This window comes from Hyalella azteca, unplaced genomic scaffold (genome assembly GCF_000764305.2).
Source record: "Hyalella azteca isolate HAZT.00-mixed unplaced genomic scaffold, Hazt_2.0.2 contig1779, whole genome shotgun sequence".
Taxonomy (NCBI): domain Eukaryota; kingdom Metazoa; phylum Arthropoda; class Malacostraca; order Amphipoda; family Hyalellidae; genus Hyalella; species Hyalella azteca.
Genome location: NW_025932079.1, coordinates 12,146 through 33,045, shown reverse-complemented (window position 1 = coordinate 33,045; position 20,900 = coordinate 12,146). Strand labels below are relative to the sequence as shown.

The 20,900-nt window shown below is 36.9% G+C and overlaps 1 protein-coding gene across 1 annotated transcript; it reads right to left on the bottom strand.

The window, feature by feature from the left end:
* Positions 1-98: 98 nt before the first annotated feature.
* Positions 99-10,642, bottom strand: LOC108671680 (transport and Golgi organization protein 11). The gene is made up of 7 exons (XM_018159251.2): positions 10,585-10,642; positions 8,319-8,517; positions 6,968-7,066; positions 4,117-4,262; positions 2,420-2,600; positions 1,578-1,666; positions 99-945 (listed from the first exon to the last, which is right to left on the bottom strand). The coding sequence occupies exons 2-7, from the start codon at positions 8,476-8,478 to the stop codon at positions 811-813; spliced, it is 810 nt and encodes a 269-aa protein (XP_018014740.1). The 5' UTR covers positions 8,479-8,517; positions 10,585-10,642; the 3' UTR covers positions 99-810.
* Between the last annotated feature and the right edge of the window lie 10,258 nt (positions 10,643-20,900).

The window sequence follows — 20,900 nt, the reverse complement described above, 5'->3', positions numbered from 1 at the left end:
ACACACGGTTTTTCACTCCGTAACATATGAAGTGTGGACATGAAATAGGACATAATGATAATTCTCAACATGATCAAGGGTGGAATAAAGGAGAGGCACTCGTTAGAAAGCTAATGGCCGTCTCCAGTCATATTTATATTGCTATTTATTTGATTGATGAACAATCTTCATTACACCCAGGGAAGAACTGGGGTCTGACAACAAGTTACATTTTCTATAAAAAAGGAACTTTTCTCTAGAATTGCTCTTGTGAGCATATGACGTCGGCATTCCTTCATAAAACCAAGACTCAAATAATCGTTTCCTGCAAATTCTAGAGTATTAAATTCATAATCCTCATGTTGTGCTGTTCCACTCTCACGATAATAACATCGAAACGGGATGCAAGTCTCTCCGAGTGTATATGGAGATTATTTCCTTATTTCAAAATAAGATCCTTACAATTTTTTTTTCGTACAACATCAAATAAATGCGAGTATTAAAGTGTAATTTCGAGACGTGGGTTGGAACTTAAAAATTTCTAAGAACACCATCACCCAAGTATTAATAGACTTCGTTTAAAAGTAGGTACTTCAAACAGAAGCGTGCAAAAATTTCTATGCAAACACATGACAATTTTATTTGTTCAAAAGACTACTATATTTAGCTGAAGGCAAAGCAGATAAAAAGTAACGATTTGACTCGAAACAAGGACAATTACTTCCATACAACCAGGAAGAACAAAGAATAGTATTTTCATGGTCCACATCCCTTGTTCACAAGGCAGCATAAGAGAAGATTCCTCTAGATAGATGGCGGCGAGTACGTTGTTTATTTCGAGTTGAGCCACAGCACCGAGCGCACGAGACAGTAGCACAGGCCCAGGGTGTACAGGATAACTTCCCGCTGGCTGCGCTGCTGCGCGTCCAACTCCACGGCCATCAGGCGTCTGTTGAGCCGCCCCACCTGCTCAAACATGACACGCTACAGCACCAATAACAGGGAGGGAACGCTGGTGAAGGTTATACTACAGATGTCTGTTGAGCCGCCCTACCTGCTCAAACATGACACGCTACAGCACCAATAACAGGGAGGGACAATTTGAGTCAATATTGATGATAATTACACAAGAACCATGGTGGGCGAAAGCAAAAATAATTTCCGATTCAGGGAAATGAATGGGTAGTACTGGTTAACTAAGGATTACCATACGATATTTTTTTCGGAAGACTTCTGAATAACTTGATCAATCCAAACAATATTACTATGTACAGCATAAGCTCTGAGATACCTATCTTCACATACAAAAACAATTCTTACAATAAAGTCGATGAGACGTATTACCACAGAAAAAATATTATCGAGGGCTTTCAGATGTTTTTCGGCTGCAATTGCCATTTTCAGCAAGCCAGCAACCGTGGTAACAAAAATAAATAAAGATGATTTAACTTGAAGTATATTATGGTAACTAACTATGCAATTTTAAGCAATCTCGCAACAGTGGTACCATAACTAAGTTGATCTAACTCAAAGTATACGATGGTAACTAACTCAAATTAAGACAATAAATAACTCAGAGTAAGCCATGAAGTATTGACCTGACGACGCAGCAGCTGCAGCTCCTCTGCAGGACTGAGCTCTTCGTGGACGCCGCTGACGGGCGACGCGCTGCTCGAGCTCAGCGGCCCTGCGGCACACGGCTGACTTAGCACCAACTTAAACCCCTCTATATTATAAGACTTTTTAACCACCATCATTTGCTAATATACTACATTGAAATTATTGAACCTCATTCCCTCAGCATAATAATGGTATTAATATAAAATTGAATTTTTTTAGAATTTAGTCACCAATTTTTGCATTGAAAGGTGGTTAACGTTCTCCACAGTGATGCGGGATATAACCTGAATGATTACTTGTAGGCTCACTCATACAAACGTGAACCAATATACACGTTATTACAAAAATAGGTATACTATACATAATTTTGATAATTTAGCTTAGCCTGCATCTAAAGTCAGCTCAGGCAACATCTTAGAACCAAGCCTAACATGCCGTACAAATATTGATTCGAAACTTAAATTAAATACGACGATAACCGTGCTAAAATGACACGATGGGACGTCGTAGCCCTGGCTGAAGGCATGGTGTGGAATGTATGATCATCGAACGTAAGGATTATGTGCAGTTGTAAAATTTTTGATGGTAGGTCAATTTGTAAAACTTAAATTCTTGTGCTGACTGATGCGTAATCAATGATTAACTTCACAGTAATACATTTAGCTTCGTTATGTTAAGATGTTCTGAACACACAAAATCTAGTTTTGTCAAGTTAAGAAGTTTAGTCCAGAACACACACTATTCAAAATAGCGATGACTTCTGTGACAACAATTGAGATCATTGTTACCAAAATACAGTAAGAAGCCCTTGAGTTCTGACCAATGCCTGCAGCGCCACTGTTCTTGATGGGACTGTCCTCTTGTAAGCCTCTGGTTTGTTGGTACCGCGGCGAGGTGAAGTGGTGGTTAGGCTGGCTGGAGGGACCTGGCACCAGCGACGGGTACGTGTGTGCATAGTGACGGCCACTGCCAGACTGAGGTGAAGAGGTTGTCTCCTCTTCCTATAAAAGATGCAACGATGTTTAGAATACATTAATTGGATACATTACGTACCGATATGTCTAATAAATAAATCAAGTAGACGTTCTTTAGTCATAATGATGGGAGCATTATGCAATACTCTTCCTTGTACACGAGGAGCAATATGCAATACTCTTCCTTGTACACAAGAAGCAATAAGTATGCAATAGTACTATTTCTTGTTCACAAGGAGCAATATGCAATACTCTTCCTTATACACAAGAAGCAATAAGTAAGCTATAGTACTATTTCTTGTTCAGAAGGAGCAATATGCAATACTCTTCCTTATACACAAGAAGCAATAAGTATGCAATAGTACTATTTCTTGTTCACAAGGAACAATATGCAATACTCTTCCTTATACACAAGAAGCAATAAGTATGCAATAGTACTATTTCTTGTTCACAAGGAACAATATGCAATACTACTCTTCCTTGTACACAGACAGATGGACACCTCTGTTGGAGCCACAACTGTGGTCAGTGGTACTCCAATCAAACTACTCAAATCTAAACTACAAAACTACTCAAATGACCCTCAGCTTTCTCAATCCTCATTACAACAAAGTAGATGGATAAAATCTCCAGCCATAGGTAGGAAAGAGGATTCAGTTTCCAGGAAGCGAATTCTGGGAACGTTCTAAGTTGCAGCATTTGCCATTACTAGTAAGTTGCCAAAATTGTATGTTAAAAAAACATTGCTTTAACTGTGCAATGCTGTTTTCATAAAGAAATTGAAACCAGCAGACTATAATTCAGCACGTGTGTTGATTTTAAAGAACAGCATGCCCGGCTTAGAAGAGCTAGTTCAAAGCTCCAGCCATCTTGAGCCTCAGTCACTCAAGGGAATTCGTGGTTACCTTGTCTTACTGCCTAGATATCAAGGGATTTTTCTGATAGTGATGATGCTTTTTAGTTTTAGTTTCAAGTTTTGTTGAACTTATCTGATTGATCCTAGACCAGCCTTGCAAGTAGTTTTAGAGAGGTTAATTTCTTCAATTGTTCATGTTTTACTAACACACAAATGGTCCTCTTTGTGAGTGATATAAAGAGAGCTTTGAATTTAACAGATTTGAAATTTATTAATTTATTTGGATTTGTTGGAGTTCAGACAAAATATATCCTAAAATGTGAAGCAGATTGTACTCTATCTATGGAAGATGAGTTTTGCAGCTTAGGTTGCGAAAACGGCTAGAGTCTTGTTATGCAATCTACTAGTTGTAATTATGTTTCAGTTAATGCTCTCAGTGAGTCCAACCATTGATGTCAACAGTAGCCAAAATTATGGATAAACAAAACTTCTTAGTAAACCAGCATAGGTCAACTTCACAAGTTCTTGCCTAATTTTCTTAGCTAAATACATTGACATCAATCTGTAAAACCACCATACTGGTAGAAATTTATCACTAATGGTCATTCTCTAGAAAATTTTTTTTTTTTTGTAAAGTAAATATATACAGTGAAGTACCTATGCATGTTAAATGTGCAGTAAAGATACCTGGTCAGGTGTGTAGTTGTTAAGGGTGATGGTGCGGGGCGGGGTGTTCACTCTGTACAGGGTGGGGTCAGGAGGGCGGGGCAATATACTGTCCTCTATTTCAAATTCTCTTGGGACCCCTCGTGATCCAATATGATTCTCTCCTCCTGGAATACATAAAACAATTCAATGCTTTGAACGCATGCAATAGGTACTAATAAAAAAAAATCAGATTATCATATAAGCAAGCAGAAACAGAAATATCCTATATAAAATATGACAACACACAAGTAAGAAAACTCATACCTACACATCATATTTTTCTATATTATACAGAAATTACGGTATATTATATTATCCAGGGTTGGTGATTTTTTTATTTAAAAAAAAAATCAAAAATCAATGATTTGTTTGATTTTTTCATGATTTTTTGTATTTATTTGATTTTTTTCAACTTTTTTATCTTTTTGAAGTATTATTTTTTATGTTGCAATTAGCCTACTAACAATAACAGTATATGGATCATAATGGATGGCTAAAAAGGGCACTTATTGCCTTCAATAATGGCCAACAGGCAAAGGTGGTGTTTACCACTTAGGGATTTTTGGGTAAACAATTATTGATAAGTCTATTCATTAGCTTGGTAAAGTTTGTATGGAGCAAGGTAATGAGCTAAATATTGACCTTTTAATTGGCTTTAATATACAAAAACACTTCAGGAATGCAGATCTTCTAAACATTGAAGAGTCACATAACAGATATAGGTAGCTGATAGCACAGTGCACAGCACTATCAATAGATCTACTAGTTTTATGTCCTATAAATCTACCAGACTCTGCCTTCTATACACACCGACTAGTAGTGACTGAGTGACTGACTGCACTGTTCCCATTTAATTCAGACCAATAAACCAATACTAAACATAAACTGAACGATAACCAAACAAACCTCATACGACTTGAAATGAGACTTAAGTTATAAGAAAATCTGATACTGCTTGAAATAAACATGTGCACAATTCAAATATTTTATGTCCATTCACTGCATTTAATTATTTTATATATAGTCTTATAATTGCAATTGTTTTGTTTTTAGTTTCAAATTCACATATTTAAAGATTGAAATTAAATATTTTAATTAGAATACTTGTGTTAGGGTGGAAAATCTTTCTAATTGCCTAAAAGGTCAATACAATCTCAACCTCTCAATATACAGGGTAGGGCAGAACGGATTGAGCAGTTTTGTGGCGAAATAAAAGAGTAATAGAGGTACATGGAGAAGAAAGTTTATTTTCCTTGAGGTTAGCATAACATATCATTTAGAATACTTATGTTTTGAAAACAATATCTGGAAGATGGGGGCCGTTAGCTGCAACACATTGTTGGAGTCATTCTCAGAGTAGGGAGTAACCGTAACAGTGAATTCCGATCGCTATGCTGCAATGTTGCAAAATTTCTTGCAGCCCATGATGGAAAACATTGTTGAAAATGAAGCATTGGGAGACGTGTGGTTCCAGCAGGATGGGGCTACAGCTCACACAGCCAGAATGTTACTCAATGTTTTGAAACACATGTTCCCGGACTCTGAGGGGTGATTTACAGGGGCCTGCGAGGTCACCTGATTTGAGCATTTGTGATTTCTTGCTTTGGGGACATCTACAAGAAAGGGGTTAAGAAGTCGCCCTCACACCCTACCACAGCTAAGAGAACGGATTATTGCAGCTGAGGTTATGGCCATCCTCGCCATATGCGTGAACGTGCTGTAGGAAACTTCCGAGAATGACTCAAACAGTGTGATGCAGCTAACAAACCCCATCTTCCTGATATTGTTTTCAAAACATAAGTATTTTAAATGGTATGTTATGCTAATCTTGAGGAATATAAACTTTCTTCTTTATGTACCTCCATTACTCTTTTATTTCACCTCAAAACTGTTCAATCAGTTCTACCCCACCCTGTATGAGCTAGCTAACACATTTAAATTGTATATTATAATCAATATATAACAAATAGTCAAATTGTTAAAGACTACTTATAGCCTTATAAGAATTAGCTAAGCTGCTAGCTACGTACAATGTATTTCACACTTGATGCCTCTGTACCAAAAACAATTTATTGGAACCTAATACACACTAAAGGCAACAAGTTTATATACCAATTTGTCATTCATAGTACATTTATACTAAACCATGAATAACAATACCTCAATATAAATTAAAGACTGCCACTCAATATATTTAAATATATGAAAAAATATAAAAATCGAAAAAATAAAAAAAATCATGATTTTTTTATAAAAAAATCAAGTGATTTAATCACATGATTTAATCATTTTGATTTAATCATTGCCAACCCTGATATTATCTAATCTGCAATTAAATTTTTTTAGAGCAGCTGATCACGTTTGATTAGAAAAATTACTGCCCAAAATGTCATGCCAATAACAGTCTCCTCCCCTACCACATTCCAGAATTAATGAAAGAGCAATTGAAAATGTGCGGCAGTGCAGACAAAATATCTTGACCATAGATGGTTATGTTCATCAGTTACAAAAAAAATTCAGGAGTAATCATATTATAGAATTGTTTGGAATCACAAAAAAATTAGATCAAAAATGAATTTGATAACAGTTATATTTCAGAAGGCAAAAAGTAGGCTTGTAATACAATTTCTAATTGAAAATTTTCAAATGTTTTCTAATCCATTAAAAAAAACTTTGCAAACTAGCACTGATGAAAATTAACCTTGAGTAAGAATTACACCACCATAATTAACAATCCCAACATCCAAATTCTATTTATTTCAATTTAAAAATTTCAAGACATAAAAGTTAAAAATTAATTCTATGTTAAAATAATACTGAAGCAAATTACCTGCAACCATGATTCTTTCAGGCACACTCATGGCCAGCTTCTCTGGTATGGCTTTGTTGTAATTTTCCCAGTTAACTGATGGAGAGTCGTCATGTTCTCCTGGAACAAATGCAAATGATGGTTTTCAAAATAATACTTATTCTGCAGAGAGATATTTAAATGGGAATATTTATGAGAACATATGAAATAGAAGGCATGGATTCTTTGCACGATGGAAACCATGGATACCATTTGGGGGATAAAGAGAATATTCAACTCATCACATATGCTACAATATAAAAATAGATTGATGCCCTTGAGAAAATGAAGACAATTTGACAAATTTTGATGAAAATGCATAAAAATTATAATCTTTTAAATTGTTTTAGCTCTGTTAAAAAAATTTAATTCATTAGCTTCTGTCCGGTGATCTTTTAGCATAAACTGGACAAAATTTAGCTTAAGAGATATCAAATGAACTGACAGTACCGGTAAACAAAAAAATTCACCTAATTTCTTTATAATTCTAGGAAAATGTTTGTGCCAGAATATTTTGGGAAATCCTCAGTCATCACAAAAACAAGTGATTTAATCATGTCTGTTGTAGTAGGAAGGGGTCAAATGATATTGAGCTTACAAATCTAATATTCTGGTGTTGCATTAACAAATAAACTGTTCTTAAGACAAACATCATGAAACATGACAATTGTTCTTAGGCACTACAGTCAAACAGTACTGGTGAACCATAAAACTGGAAACTTCTCAAAATAATGCTTCAAAGACAATAATAATTCAAAAGCCTGTCAAGTTCAAGTAACCTTTTTTGATCATGGTAACTCTTATTACCTACCGTACCGTACCTATATTCACTAAAAAGTCAAATCAGTGTGTTTTCCTTCTTCATTTAAACATGAATTAAAGTACATAGGTATTCCCATTGTACCAAATTCAAGGAACTGACTTCTCAGCATTAACAATGAACATTCTATTATTATGGCATCTGATTCAATAAATAACCAGCTACCGGTATATTAAATATTGATAAATGAAATTAGATGACTGCAATTGCAAATCCATTAGAGTTTAAGATGAGGAATTAATTGCAGCAGTTCATAGGTACCTAGGGACTTTAATACCAATGTGCCAGTTTTGGGAATATTTTTCATCCCAATAAATGTGCATTAGGTCATTGCCATTTCAGTGTTTAATGCATGGAATTTAGCAGACAATTTATGGTCAAATGGAGAAAACTAACTAAATAGTCACCACAAGAAAACTTTGAGTAACATGGTCGTGATAGGCCACATATTAGTTTAGATTCATCATTCTACCTAAATTTATCATTATCATTCTTACAAATTGCATGCTCTACCTGTTAGCCTGATTCTCTTAGGAACTTTCATCCTGCCATTAATATCATCTTGATTGATGGCTGCAGCAGCAGTAGCAGCATCTGTGTAGAAACTGTCATAGGAGCCAGAGAAGCGGTGGAGAGGGCTGTTTGTGCTACTACTCATCTTGGTGTCAGTCATCACTTAAGAATTGTCGCACTTCAAAGTGTTGATAATCACCTGCAGTAGAGAAAATTTTTAGCATAAATTCTTAAACAGGAATTTTATAGATAAATGTATTAATCAAAAAATTTCCAACTTGATACTGAAATCTTGAATCTATGAATTGCCATTTTTTCAAAAATTTTAAAATATGACTGACACCCTTGGCCTCAAGGAATCTTGCTGCTCCAAGCAGGAATCTTGCTGCTCCAAAAGTCCAAATTTCCTAAAATGGAGAGAAAGCTCTAATTGCAGCTTAGATAGAACTTAGAAGTTAGAAGGTAAGGTTACTAAGGTAGATATGTTCCAATAGTTCCGTGACTTTCATTTTTATCTCAATCAGTCAATGTAGGTATGTAAAAAAGTGTATGTAGTAGAACAAAACATCATAATGGCAAACAATTATATTGAGAAAATAGATGGTTTGAAATCAATTGAAATCAATTGAAGGCCGGCAGTTTAAGTGTTGTGGCAACTGGCAATGAGTTAATCATGGTTAGCTTACTTAGCTACAGCATTGGCATTGAAATGTCACCATAGTTGTTCAAATACTTGAGCACATTACTGTTACTGCTCATAAAGTCATAATAAATAAAATTTGTTGACATCAATGACATGCAATGATGCAATATTTAAATGTACAGCAATCCCTTGATTAGCACGGTTTTGAATACCGCGGTTTTGATTAACGCGGAAAAAAAATTTGCGACCTACCCTTAATCTACGCGGTGCCAGTTTTGATTAGCGCGACTTTTTTTCACAACTTATCATTTTCCCGCCTCTAGCCAGAGGTGTTACGTTCATAACAAAAGTGTTACTTTTTGCTTATTAGATCCTATGTTGTTACTTTTGTTATGACTTTTGGAAAAATTTGCCAAATGTTGTTACTTTATGAATTTCAGCCAATAATTCTGTAAATAAGGTCCCGTTCCGCAGGCACTGGTGCTGACTACAGAGTCGGTTTAACCGCGCCTTGTCTCGTTCATAACTTGAATGATCGAGTTCGGCAACGTTCGCCGGTAAGTGCGCCATGCCGGTGCTCTAGCCCATTAAGCCCTGGTGTGACGAATTCGTCACACAGAAAATAAAAGCTTCTACCGAGAGTAATTACATGTTTGGAGTCTAGCTGCAAGTGTGACGGTAGCGTCACATGTTGTGAACTCGTTCGAATGACGTTCGATGGAGTAGGTGCGCCGCTACTGCCAGTACAACACAAAGACTGAGCGTGATCTGAAATGTAATTCAGATTGTTTTTTTCATTTTCGAAACATAATTCAGTGCGTAAAGGGCTAGTTACTTGTTAGCCTTCAACTGGTCAAGATCGCTGCCATATCTACTGCTCACTTTTATCAAACTACATAATTTTCCTTTCCTTTGCTATTTTTGAGGATTCATTATAATTATTCCCATATATTCTTAAGTTTGATTAGCGCCGCTAAATAGCGCGGTTTTGCTTTACACGGTAAAACTCCAGGATTTATTAACCGCGTTAATCAAGGGATTGCTGTAGTTAGCAACTTACTTGAACTTAACTTAGCAGTAACCAAAAACAACCTCAGCTTATTTAATTTACTTGTGACTCAGGGCCCTGGTGAGGCTGGTGCTGGCACAGTGACAGTTTGGACAGATTCTGGTTTTTACAAAAAATCGACTGAGTTGGACTCTATATATATTATCTATAACTATACGTTTATTGAGTAATTTGAGTATTGTACCCACGCGGCCCACGCCACGGCCACATCATTGCCGCGGCCCGCACGGCGCACGTCTTCAGACTTATCATTGCTGCGCAAATTAGAATAAAATAGAAGTGTCGCCTGTGTCGGCACTGTCGGGTGTCGGGCACTGACGAAATAGGCTAGGCCCATGGCGGCATGGCCTGTTCTGTTGCGGCGTTGCCGATTCTTATACTTTTCGTATTCGTGACTTCACTGACTTGATTCACACTTCACAAGGGATCCGGCCTTTGGAACCCGATCTTTCCATAACGGAACCCGATTAAGCTAGCACATTTGACTGATTTGAGATTAGCAAAATTGCCAAGTACCTACACTATAGCAGAAGCAGTATTGCTAAATAACTTACTTTTTACGAATGTAGGACTTTCTCATATGTTCTACGACAGATAGTGATAATAACCGTGTCCGTGACTCCTTCAGAAGTTCAGAGGACACGGTCAGGAGGACCTACAAACCGGAATCCGGATTGTGGATTGGTACTAGAAGTGAATGTGGCAGCCGAAGACCCAATATTTAGTATATCTACTGACTGGTGCATATATGACTGGTGGGAGATGATGTGTATCGGATGTTAAATGCTTATAGTTATAGGCACACAGGACCACTTCTGAAATCAACTAAATTATATAAGACAAACTTGGCAAATTGCCGATTGTAATTATTGGTCATTTGAAATCGGAAAACATTGAATATTGATCATAGATTGAAAGATTCATGTCCTTAACCCGATTTTAACTACCGGTATGGATGGAAACACTTCGCTAGAACTTTTTAGGTCAAAAAATACTATTTAGATAGATTATAATACAAAAAATATGTTCTGATTTGAGGGGATAAAACAGTTGTTTTTTCATTGATATTTCAGATGTTACAATGAAATTACTATTATTATTATTTGTTGTTGTCAAATGTTTACCTATCAGAAACGATATGCAACAGAAACCTATGACGATAATTGGGGCATGACTATAAAATGAAATAGAAACGAATAGACCTTGTATTTTCTCTATTCTTGCTAATATGCAAATAAATCAACACTCTTATTAAAATGAGACTCGGGACGGCTCACTTACGGTCACGCCGGTGCGTCCAGAAAATAATTCTGTGAAAGGCCACATCAGGCCTACTCGTTAGCGCCGACATCACCATGTTATGTTATGTCGTGTTTATATAAATAGTATTTATTCTTTTATATCACAAAATGTTTATATCGAACTGCCGTTGTTTCTTTGTGTCCCTGCCGTTGAATCCATGCGCATATACCGTCAGTTGGCCAGTTATTGCAAAATCCTTGCTTGCTGACTGCATATTGTATTTAGGCAGGGTTAGACCATTAGGGATACAACTTTTATGCCCACTCAATATTGAAATACTTTGAATTAACTTTTGTTAATTTGCATATTATTCAACAGAAATTAGTCGCATCATGCAGTCTGCAGCTGGTATCCATGTTATGTCACACAATTAGAGTATGATTTTTTGAGACATAACGACTCATATTCCAGCTAATCTTACATTATAATAGTAAATAGTAACTTTCTTAGATTTATTTAATAACCTTGCGTCAGCGTGCAACATTTGAAGAATTTTATGATTGAAATATATTGCTGACTATGTGAGTAATAATCAGTGGTGGGCACAGCTAACCGAAAAATTAGCTTCGATAACCGTTTATCCATTAACTGAAAAGTTAGCTTCTATAAAGCTAAACCGATAAATCGCCAAAATAATTAGCGGAATTCGCCGCTAACCGCTAACTTTCAGTATTTCAATTTAGCTTTGGCTTAATATTTTGGGGACTCTGAAACTTTGGAAAACAGAACTACAGAGCTGAACTTTTGATATGTCGTAGCATTGACAAGGAGCTTTCCAAAAAGGTGTAGCATGCCAAGATCAGATGATCATGATGTACATAAATAATTAAATAAACAAATGAAATTACGGAGTAGTTGATATTCAACGTACAGTTCATTAAACGAAAAAGAAAGCACTAAACGAATAAGGAACCTTATGAAATAAAAATACATGGACTCATTCCTATGTTCATTTTGTGAAAACTATTCCGAGACGCAGGAGGCATCACTCTTCTGCTCCATAAAAGATGGCCTTCTTCTTCTTTTCAGGATGTCCACGCTGGGTGAACTTGAAGCCACAGGACAACCGCAAGGGCCTTCACCGCCTACATGTCGGCTGGCTACGTGTACGACGACCGGCAGGATCGGTCCGAGCAGCGAGTGCCACGTCACTCGTCACCATTGCCTTCATTTTTTTTAAATCGTGACAGAAATGTTTGCTGTAATTATCATGATAGCGGTAAATAGTTTATAAAGCCCATAAAACTTCTAATAAAATGAATGAGAGAAGTTAATGGTGGAGGATATAATGGTAATACAACTATGTATGAACGGAGATTATTCGAAGCGTTTAATAATGAAATTATTCTCACCTGTAGATTAACTTTTATTTCGTTGACTTCCGATATTTCCAAATCGGTACTCGATTGCCATTGTCGTTGCGTGCCAAGTCTTAATTAATCTAAATTGATGGAAACTGACCTAGCCTCGTCAAGGTTAGCTTAAAGTTTGCTGATAAAATAAAATATTTTACTCATTTATTAATGATTTACATATGAAAAACGTAAAAACAGGCGATAAACTAAAAAACATATGAGGACAGGCAAAATTTTCGGACAGATTCCAAGAGTCGGTAAGAAATGAGTACCATTTAATGTTATATTTTTTCTCTCAAACGCGTCAATCGCACAAGTGGACAGCTCCAGTACTTGATTTTTCTGTGAACATTTTTAGGTGCGCGGGAAAAAAGTTGAGTGAGTCATTCGTCTTCGTGAGTTGTAGCAAAGTTTCAGATACGATGTTAAGAGGAACAACTTTCCCAGCTGCGTCTTTTGAGGACTCAAATTAATTGGCGAGTGGAACTGTTTGATCGTGAAGCTTGGTTTTTCATATTCAGAAAATTCAAGGAAATTGAAATAATACACTGAATTTACACGAATTTTATTTTCACGAAGAGAAAAGAATTTATTACTTTATCAGTATTGCACTGAAGTAAAATGGCTGGAGGGCGATCTCAGATATCGTTACATAAGGAAAATAGCTATAAGAAATAAATGGTAAGAATAGAAGTGTCAATGAAATCATGGTTCCAGAAATCTTCTCGCTGCTTTTCAGAACTTGGCAAATAAGGAGTCACCCAAATTTCGTTAATATTTGGCGTGAAAAGAAAACAACAGGAAGAATCAATTTTATCTGCTTCCATTAATAACATTTATTATCTGCAGAGCTGGGCAGCGCTACTTGGAAATGTAGCGGCGCTACCGCTACCGCTACCGCTACATGCTCTAAATGTAGCGGGCGCTACCGCTACCGCTACACCCACTAGATTGTAACGGGCGCTACCGCTACCGCTACAGTAAAATGTAGCGCGCTACATTAGCCGCTACAATGGCCAAAATTATTGGAAATCTAGGGGGGGGGGTAAAAATGTGAAAAAATGGGAAGAACGCGAAAAAAAACGATGAGGAAAATAAAAAATCGGGGCTCTACAGTCGCTAGATATTGTTGTTACAAATCGAATGATGTGTCTCGACATTGTAGCATGTGATTTGCAAAAGTTATAAACTTTTTTAGAGTACCCCTTATATGCCGTTTTCTATTAATTTCACGTTTTCGTTCATTTTTTTAAATTTACATGAACAAAAAGGTCTTAGATTTCTGTTTTACATATGTGTACCAAGTTTCAAAACGATCCGTCTGTAAACAAAAAAGTTTTGTTGGAGGGTAGCCGGTCCCTTTAAGTAAAATCTAAAGGCTTTATCTATAAATGTAGCGGAAGCGCTGTAGCGGCAAAACCTCGTATCGCTACTTATATATGTAGCGGGCGCTACCGCTACCACTACATTGCCTTAAATGTAGAGCCGCTACCGCTACCGCTACTGAAAATGTAGCGGCCGCTAGTAGCGGCCGCTACATGTAGCGCGCTACTGCCCACCTCTGATTATCTGTAAAGTGGCAAAGACATAATATCGTTTACTTGCTACTGCATTTGATTTAAGATGGCACGCCAAGCGAAGCGAAACGGTTCCACATTTTCGTAGTGCCCCCGAGAGGTTGACTTTTTAGGAAGAAAAATCAAAGTGTCTTGACAAGTTTTATATATTTTTATGGCAGTCGCCAGCAGATCTTTTGAACTCAGGGTTGGAGTACTAGAAGCGTGGATAATAATTATTCAATAACTACGTATCACCAGACATTTATTTCGCTATGAAACTTTTCAAGCCGCCTAAACAACAAAATTTTGAAACTTTTTCTTGCCCTAGGGGTTTGTTTCTTAAAACCTAATTTGTCAACAATCACTCGAGTAAGCATTGCATTCTTCTCTCGATATTGCGCTTCAACAGACTTTCTGCTTGAATGAACTGAAGCCCAGGCCAAACGAGTGTATTTTTCGCTCAGTTGAGTCGCGTTATTGTTTACTGTGGAGAAAAACTCAACTGCATCCTCGAGATATGAGAGCTTCTGCCCGTCGCAGCGTCTCTCATCAATTCCTCTGCACTTTTTGGGTAACTTGGGATGAGTAAAAGAAGCAGAACTGTCAATAATGACCGGAAAATTTTATCTGAAGATGACGTGATGGCGTATAAGTGATAGAATAGTTCTAATGGAAATTACAGAAATAAGTTATTTTCATAACTTGGAAAAAATGTTGTAAAATTTCAAGGAAAGTCTATCATGTAACACTTACACATAAAAAATAAGATTTTTCTTGCGGTTAGCTACATGGACCCCACCAGTTACGAAAATTGTGAGAAAATGCAATTTATACATGCATTTTTAGTCTAATGATGGGGATTGAATCTGACTGCCATGCCAAAGCTTCTAAACAGAGAAAAAATTCAAAAGTAGGTACAAAAAAGATTTAATTAGCATTCATGTCCAGCTTGAGCTGATAGTGACTGTTGCCACACGTTTTTCGTTCATGCACATCGCAGTATTTATGTCGTTCAAATTCTTGTTCAAATACAAATCGATGCATCGTTCAACCATCTTGTCTCCCTACATAACTTTCACGAGGTATAACTCCTTGTTCACAGCATGCCCTCTCCAATGTTTTTCTTTGGGCTCCCGGTATAACTTCTTTAACATTTAAATTCTGACTCGCTGCATAGCTAATGCAACGTTTAAATTCATGCTCACTGCGTAATTTCTTCAACGTTTAAATCCAGGCTCACCGTATAACTTCTGCAGCAGCTTTACTCCCAGCTCACACGAATAATGAAAAAAATTAAATCAGTACTCACTGCAGTGAATGACAGCTAGAGAGCCCATTTTTTCATGTCCGTCAGTCCGTCACGGACGGACGGACGGACTGACGTCACGGACGAACGGACGTACTGACGTCACGACGGTCGTCACGGACGGACGTACATGAATCAGGACCTATAAATGTTGGCGGTAAGCTCCCGAGAAAAAAATACACATTCAAGTCCAGCATACATGTAGAGGATCATCGTTTCCGCCAGAGTATTTCCGAGTTTGCCATAGTCACAAAAAAGAATGCTACTCCAATCTCTGGTAAAGTAAAGAATAATTTTCTAGTGGATTCCAAATACCTTGTGATCATTCAGGGATTGCAATTTTCTATAATTATTACGAAAATAAAAACGCTGCTCATAAATTTAGTAAGATTTTAACTTAATGTTGGTCAAGATATGTTTAAAGATGTTCAATATGAGCGATGTTTACAACACTACACACATCAAGCCGATAGTCAAGTTTTTGGTTGAAGCGTATCAATAATAATTATTCTAAGTTAACAGTTGCAACAGCTTCGGTTTCTCGTGCTTTCCGCTTCGTGTCAGTTATGGGTCTGTAATTGATAATAAATAATAGACTAACAGAAAAAAATTAACATTAATTTACACAGACTAACAGAAAAAAATTCGCATTAAAATGGCAAAACTTCTATTTTACAGTCATTCGTGGTTTAGGAGATAAAGACTTCAAATATACCTAAACTTATGGAATACCCTACATAATTTAATTCCCATAATTCTTTCAGAAAATGTTCGGAACTGGAATAGAAAGAAGCAAGGGAGATCTTGGGAGGCGAGAAGCTCAGCGCGCTGGCTCAAAAAATACTCTCTCTGATAAGCAAAGCAATTACCAGGCTTTGATCTTATCAACAATAAAACATTCATTTTATCTTAAAACAATTCGGCCCCTTAAAGCAATTCGGCCAATAATTCTGGAAAGAATGTTTAAATGGTGAGCTCTAGGTGCATTTGTGTTCTGATTAGATAAACGCTTCTTCCTGAAAAAGAGTATGAAAAAGTTCTAGTGAAGTTTAAATTAAAATATAACGCTATCAAAGTTCAAATGACCTGAAAAGACGACACTGGAAAACTGAGCATAAATAAATTAATAGAGATTGGTAGACCGAAATAAGGCATGCCCTGGCATCAAGCATCAAATCATGCTTGCCCGATCGCTTGCATCTAGCATCAATTAGTCATGCTCTCGCATCAAGTGAAGAGTCAAGCATGGCGCTTCGCCTTACATCAAGCATCAAATCAGGCATGTCCTTGCATTTCTTCATGCCTAAAGTCCGGCAAGTCTTCGCATTTCTTCATGCCTAAAGTCGGGCAGGCCCTTGCATTTCTTCATGCATAAAGCCAGACATATCGTGGAATTTCATTAAGCATTTCTTATATTTAATGAGCTCAGAAGCATCTGTAGCATGGATACCAGAAATCTCTGTAGCCAGAGATCACGTGAGATTCAAGAGTTACCCTGGGGTGAGGTTCAATAGAAGTGAATGCTTAACAGGATGTTAATGAGCTTAATGCTTAACAGGATGTTAATTAGCTTAATGCTTAACAGGATGTTAATGAGCTTAATGCTTAACAGGATGTCAATTAGATAAGCTGAGCTTGGATGTTCGCTCAAAGGGAGGCGAGACGAGCCCTAGAGTACTGCCTCTTAGCGATCCACTGACTCGTACATGAGATTTTTAACTTGGTTTTCATTGCATTTAATTTCATTCAAGTAATTAGAAATATTTTAAACGTAGAAATAATTTTATACGAATTATTTGTAAGAATTAAATTAAAATACATTCAATATCGAAGCATATATAGAATTTGTAGGAACAATTGTAACCTATGAACATTAAAATTTAAGCTTCGTAATGTAAATAATCGAAACTTGATGTTTATGAGTGTTTCTTGCTAATTATTGCTGATATTATATTTATTTATTCGAAATTATGAAAGAAAAAATAGTATACTCTTGCAGTTCCTCTCTTGATATGTCGTAGTTTTAACGCCCTTTTTAAGTGCGCTAGCATAACGCAAACTGCGGAGTGCGTGGCGCCTCACGAGCTACGGGCTCACAAGTAATGGCTGCTTGTGGAAGAGAAATGTGTACGTTTGAACACATGTCAGTCATACTGAGAACTCAGAGGCTCGACTATCAAAAATTGTGGACTGCTACGTGTACTTATGCCGGGCCGCTACGCGTACTGGAGGCCGCTACGCATACGTAATAAGGCCGTTACTTGTACTTAGTCTGCTATGTGTGTTAAGTAGCTACGTATACGTACTTAGACTGATAAGCTTAAGAGCACTAAGTGAGTTTTTTGTACGGTCCCCAGAAAAGTATGAAAGAGACCAGAGCAATCAACAGGATAGTTGATAAAAAAACCGCACGACCACGGCTGTTGAAATCTTTCGTTAAGTCAGAGCCATAAATCATCGAAATCAGAGTTCAGTGAAGACCTCCTAACTTAGTTCCCAGAAACTGTTTGCAGGGAGTTGAAAAAAATCACGATTCTTTATAAATCCTGCAGGTAAAAAATCCTTGCATTAATCTAATTTGCTCTTGAAAATGTTCATGATAAAGCTCTCGCAACGACGTGACGAACTGAGTTATATTACGACACCTAAAAATATCAAATCAACTCGGAAGATGATTTCTTTCAACTTATAATTTGACACTCTCCTTCATATGTCATCCATGCTTTTGGGAAACTGAATCGCTGTTCCCCAATGTATATTATACCTGTTCATCAGGCAATTGAAGTAGTCTGTGATATTGCAGATGACGATCCTACGTACCCATTGTAATGATTAACGCATAGTGGTATAGTATAGTAGTATAGTATAGGAGTATAGTATAGGAGTATAGTATAGTAGTACATATAGTATAGTAGTATAGAATATAACAGAATAGAAATGTCGGCACGGACTTGTAGTATATTCGGCGTTGAATAATAGGCATGGATAGGTCTGTCGCCGATTCATGTATTCTCTCGACTTGTTTACAGATCTAAAATGCAGGCCTTTTGATCAAATCTTTTCACCGGACACGTAATACTTATGAAGTTACAATGCCCTGCAGCATAGATTGCCCATTTCAGCCACACGGTCGGCACGGGTACCTTCAAATTAACGTCGTCAGTATTAAATGCCTCGAATTGGGCGTCATTTTGATGAACTGTTACATGACCACATTGGAAGACGAAATACACGAAGCCAATTACCTGAGAACCTATTTCGATCAAAGTCTGCACTGAAATTCAATTACGCAATAGCAATAATTGATCGAATAAAAATATAATTAATTCGGTTGACTTATTCGATAAATTGATCGAATAAATTCGGTTGACTTATTCGATAAATCGATCGAATAAATTCATTTGATGTTAACTTCGAAGCAATGAAAATCTCACAATGTTCAGTGAATGCCTTCAAAGGTATGAGGACCATCAAAGCTTTGATCCACAGCATGTGTCGAATATCGTGCGTTTGACAAATATAAACCAGCTTTCCAAAACTTGAACAAGCCTTTATCAAAAATGGTTATTATAATTCACTGTGTGACAATATTAATTTAATTAAAGTTGATTGACGAAAATAACCGGTCAGCAGGATGCTTAATTTTTAATCAAGTTAGGTTTTACTGAATGATTTTAGAAATAAATTCTAAAAATTTATTTTTTATTGTGCGCCTTTGAGCTGTAAATTTCGAGGGATTTTCTGTAGCACCAACGTTATTGTGAATTTTCTGACGTAACGCATTATCAACTAAAATAGCGTCTCTAAAGTATCTACATCGATATTAGAATAAGAAAAAATATTAAAAGTGCTGCAATTTGTTTGTTAGTTATATATATGAAATATAAATTTAGAAAAGTGAATCGCTGTAAAAAAATTAGGGAAGATTCTAATTAAAGAAAAAATTCCCTTACATATGTGTCAATAGAATTTTTCGGTAGAATTATATATACTATGACGTTCCCTCAATAGAAAACCAGTTAAGGGATGCGATTGTATATTGGAGTGTATTTGCCGAGTCCGTTGCAGTGCCTCCAATAAATCTCTAGAAGTCGACATGTCTGCAATCTCATAACATCCTTGGCAGGAGCCGGTAAATGGCCGAGCCGAACTTCAGCGATGGCCTGTCATTCTGATCCAATTTTTGCTGCCAACTCGCAAATGCGCGAAGCTGGTTGTGTTGCGTGCGCATCAAACTAGGAAAACTGTTGTTAGACGGGAGATACAATGCAATTCATTTAGCGGTTTTACCTAACCACAATTCGACTTCCTTACTGGATGAGGCACAAAATGAGACAATGGTTGTTGAGATCTTCAGACGTTGAGATCTTCAATGAGTGCTGCAAAATTAAGCATGTTCGATACGCACCATTACAATGTAGATAAAAAACAAGAATTAACTAAACTGATTTAAAAAGATGATTCTATGCTCAAACAGAAGTTTGAATCGTTAAATCCTGCAATTCTTTCAGACCGACATAGGACGAAAAGTTATCCTCACGTGTTTGACATGAGTTCAGCATTTCAAGATGAATAAGCGTGGCATCATCCACGTAGGCCACAGCATCCCTCGTCTGACTGCATCACAATGACGGATAGAACAGAGGCTCAGGCTTAGCTACGAGTCCGCAGGCAAAATGAGGCAGGCGTTGTTTGCAAAAATGTTCCTGGAAAATGGCTGAAGCTTCCAGCTCTGGATAATGCCCCCGAGGTCGGAAATTGGAAAGCTTCTCCAAATTGCATAAGCGGACTGCACTGCGCTGTCTTTTTGGGCAGATAAAACGCCTGAGGCCACGTAAATGGGTTGAGTCTGTTGGCTTCATCTGTGATTAAAATTGCCAGTTATCATTACCCTTAATTAATTAGACGTAACTCCATTATTATGATTGTATTTCAAGTCATTTTTTTTGTAAGTGGTTATGTTAATAGCGTTGTATATCCGACGAGTGTCTGCCGTATACGACGAGTGTCTGCTGTATCCGACAAGAGTCTGCCGTATCCGACGAGTGTCTATCGTAGTCGACGAGTTTCTGACTCAGAAAACTTCCTCAGAGTATTTTTATTTCTTTAGCTATACTCCTTTACATGAAATATATAGTATAAGCACGAATAAATTTATTCGAATTTTTTACCTTCATCTAAATCTCATTGTTCAATTATTTAAAACTATNAGTAGATGCTTCCTGGACTCTCTTTTATTTTGAGTCGATGCTTCATAGACTCTCTTTTATTTTGAGTAGATGCTTCCTGGACTCTCTTTTATTTTGAGTCGATGCTTCCTAGACTCTCTTTTATTTTGAGTAGATGCT

Excerpts from the sequence above, each read along its gene's own strand:
- LOC108671680 (XM_018159251.2), bottom strand. The coding sequence starts at position 8,478 with ATGACTGACACCAAGATGAGTAGTAGCACAAACAGCCCTCTCCACCGC. Across the intron at positions 7,067-8,318 it reads TAAGAGAATCAGGCTAACAG|GAGAACATGACGACTCTCCA; the intron begins GTAGAGCATGCA and ends CATTTGTTCCAG. Across the intron at positions 946-1,577 it reads TGCAGCTGCTGCGTCGTCAG|GTGGGGCGGCTCAACAGACG; the intron begins GTCAATACTTCA and ends ATGTTTGAGCAG.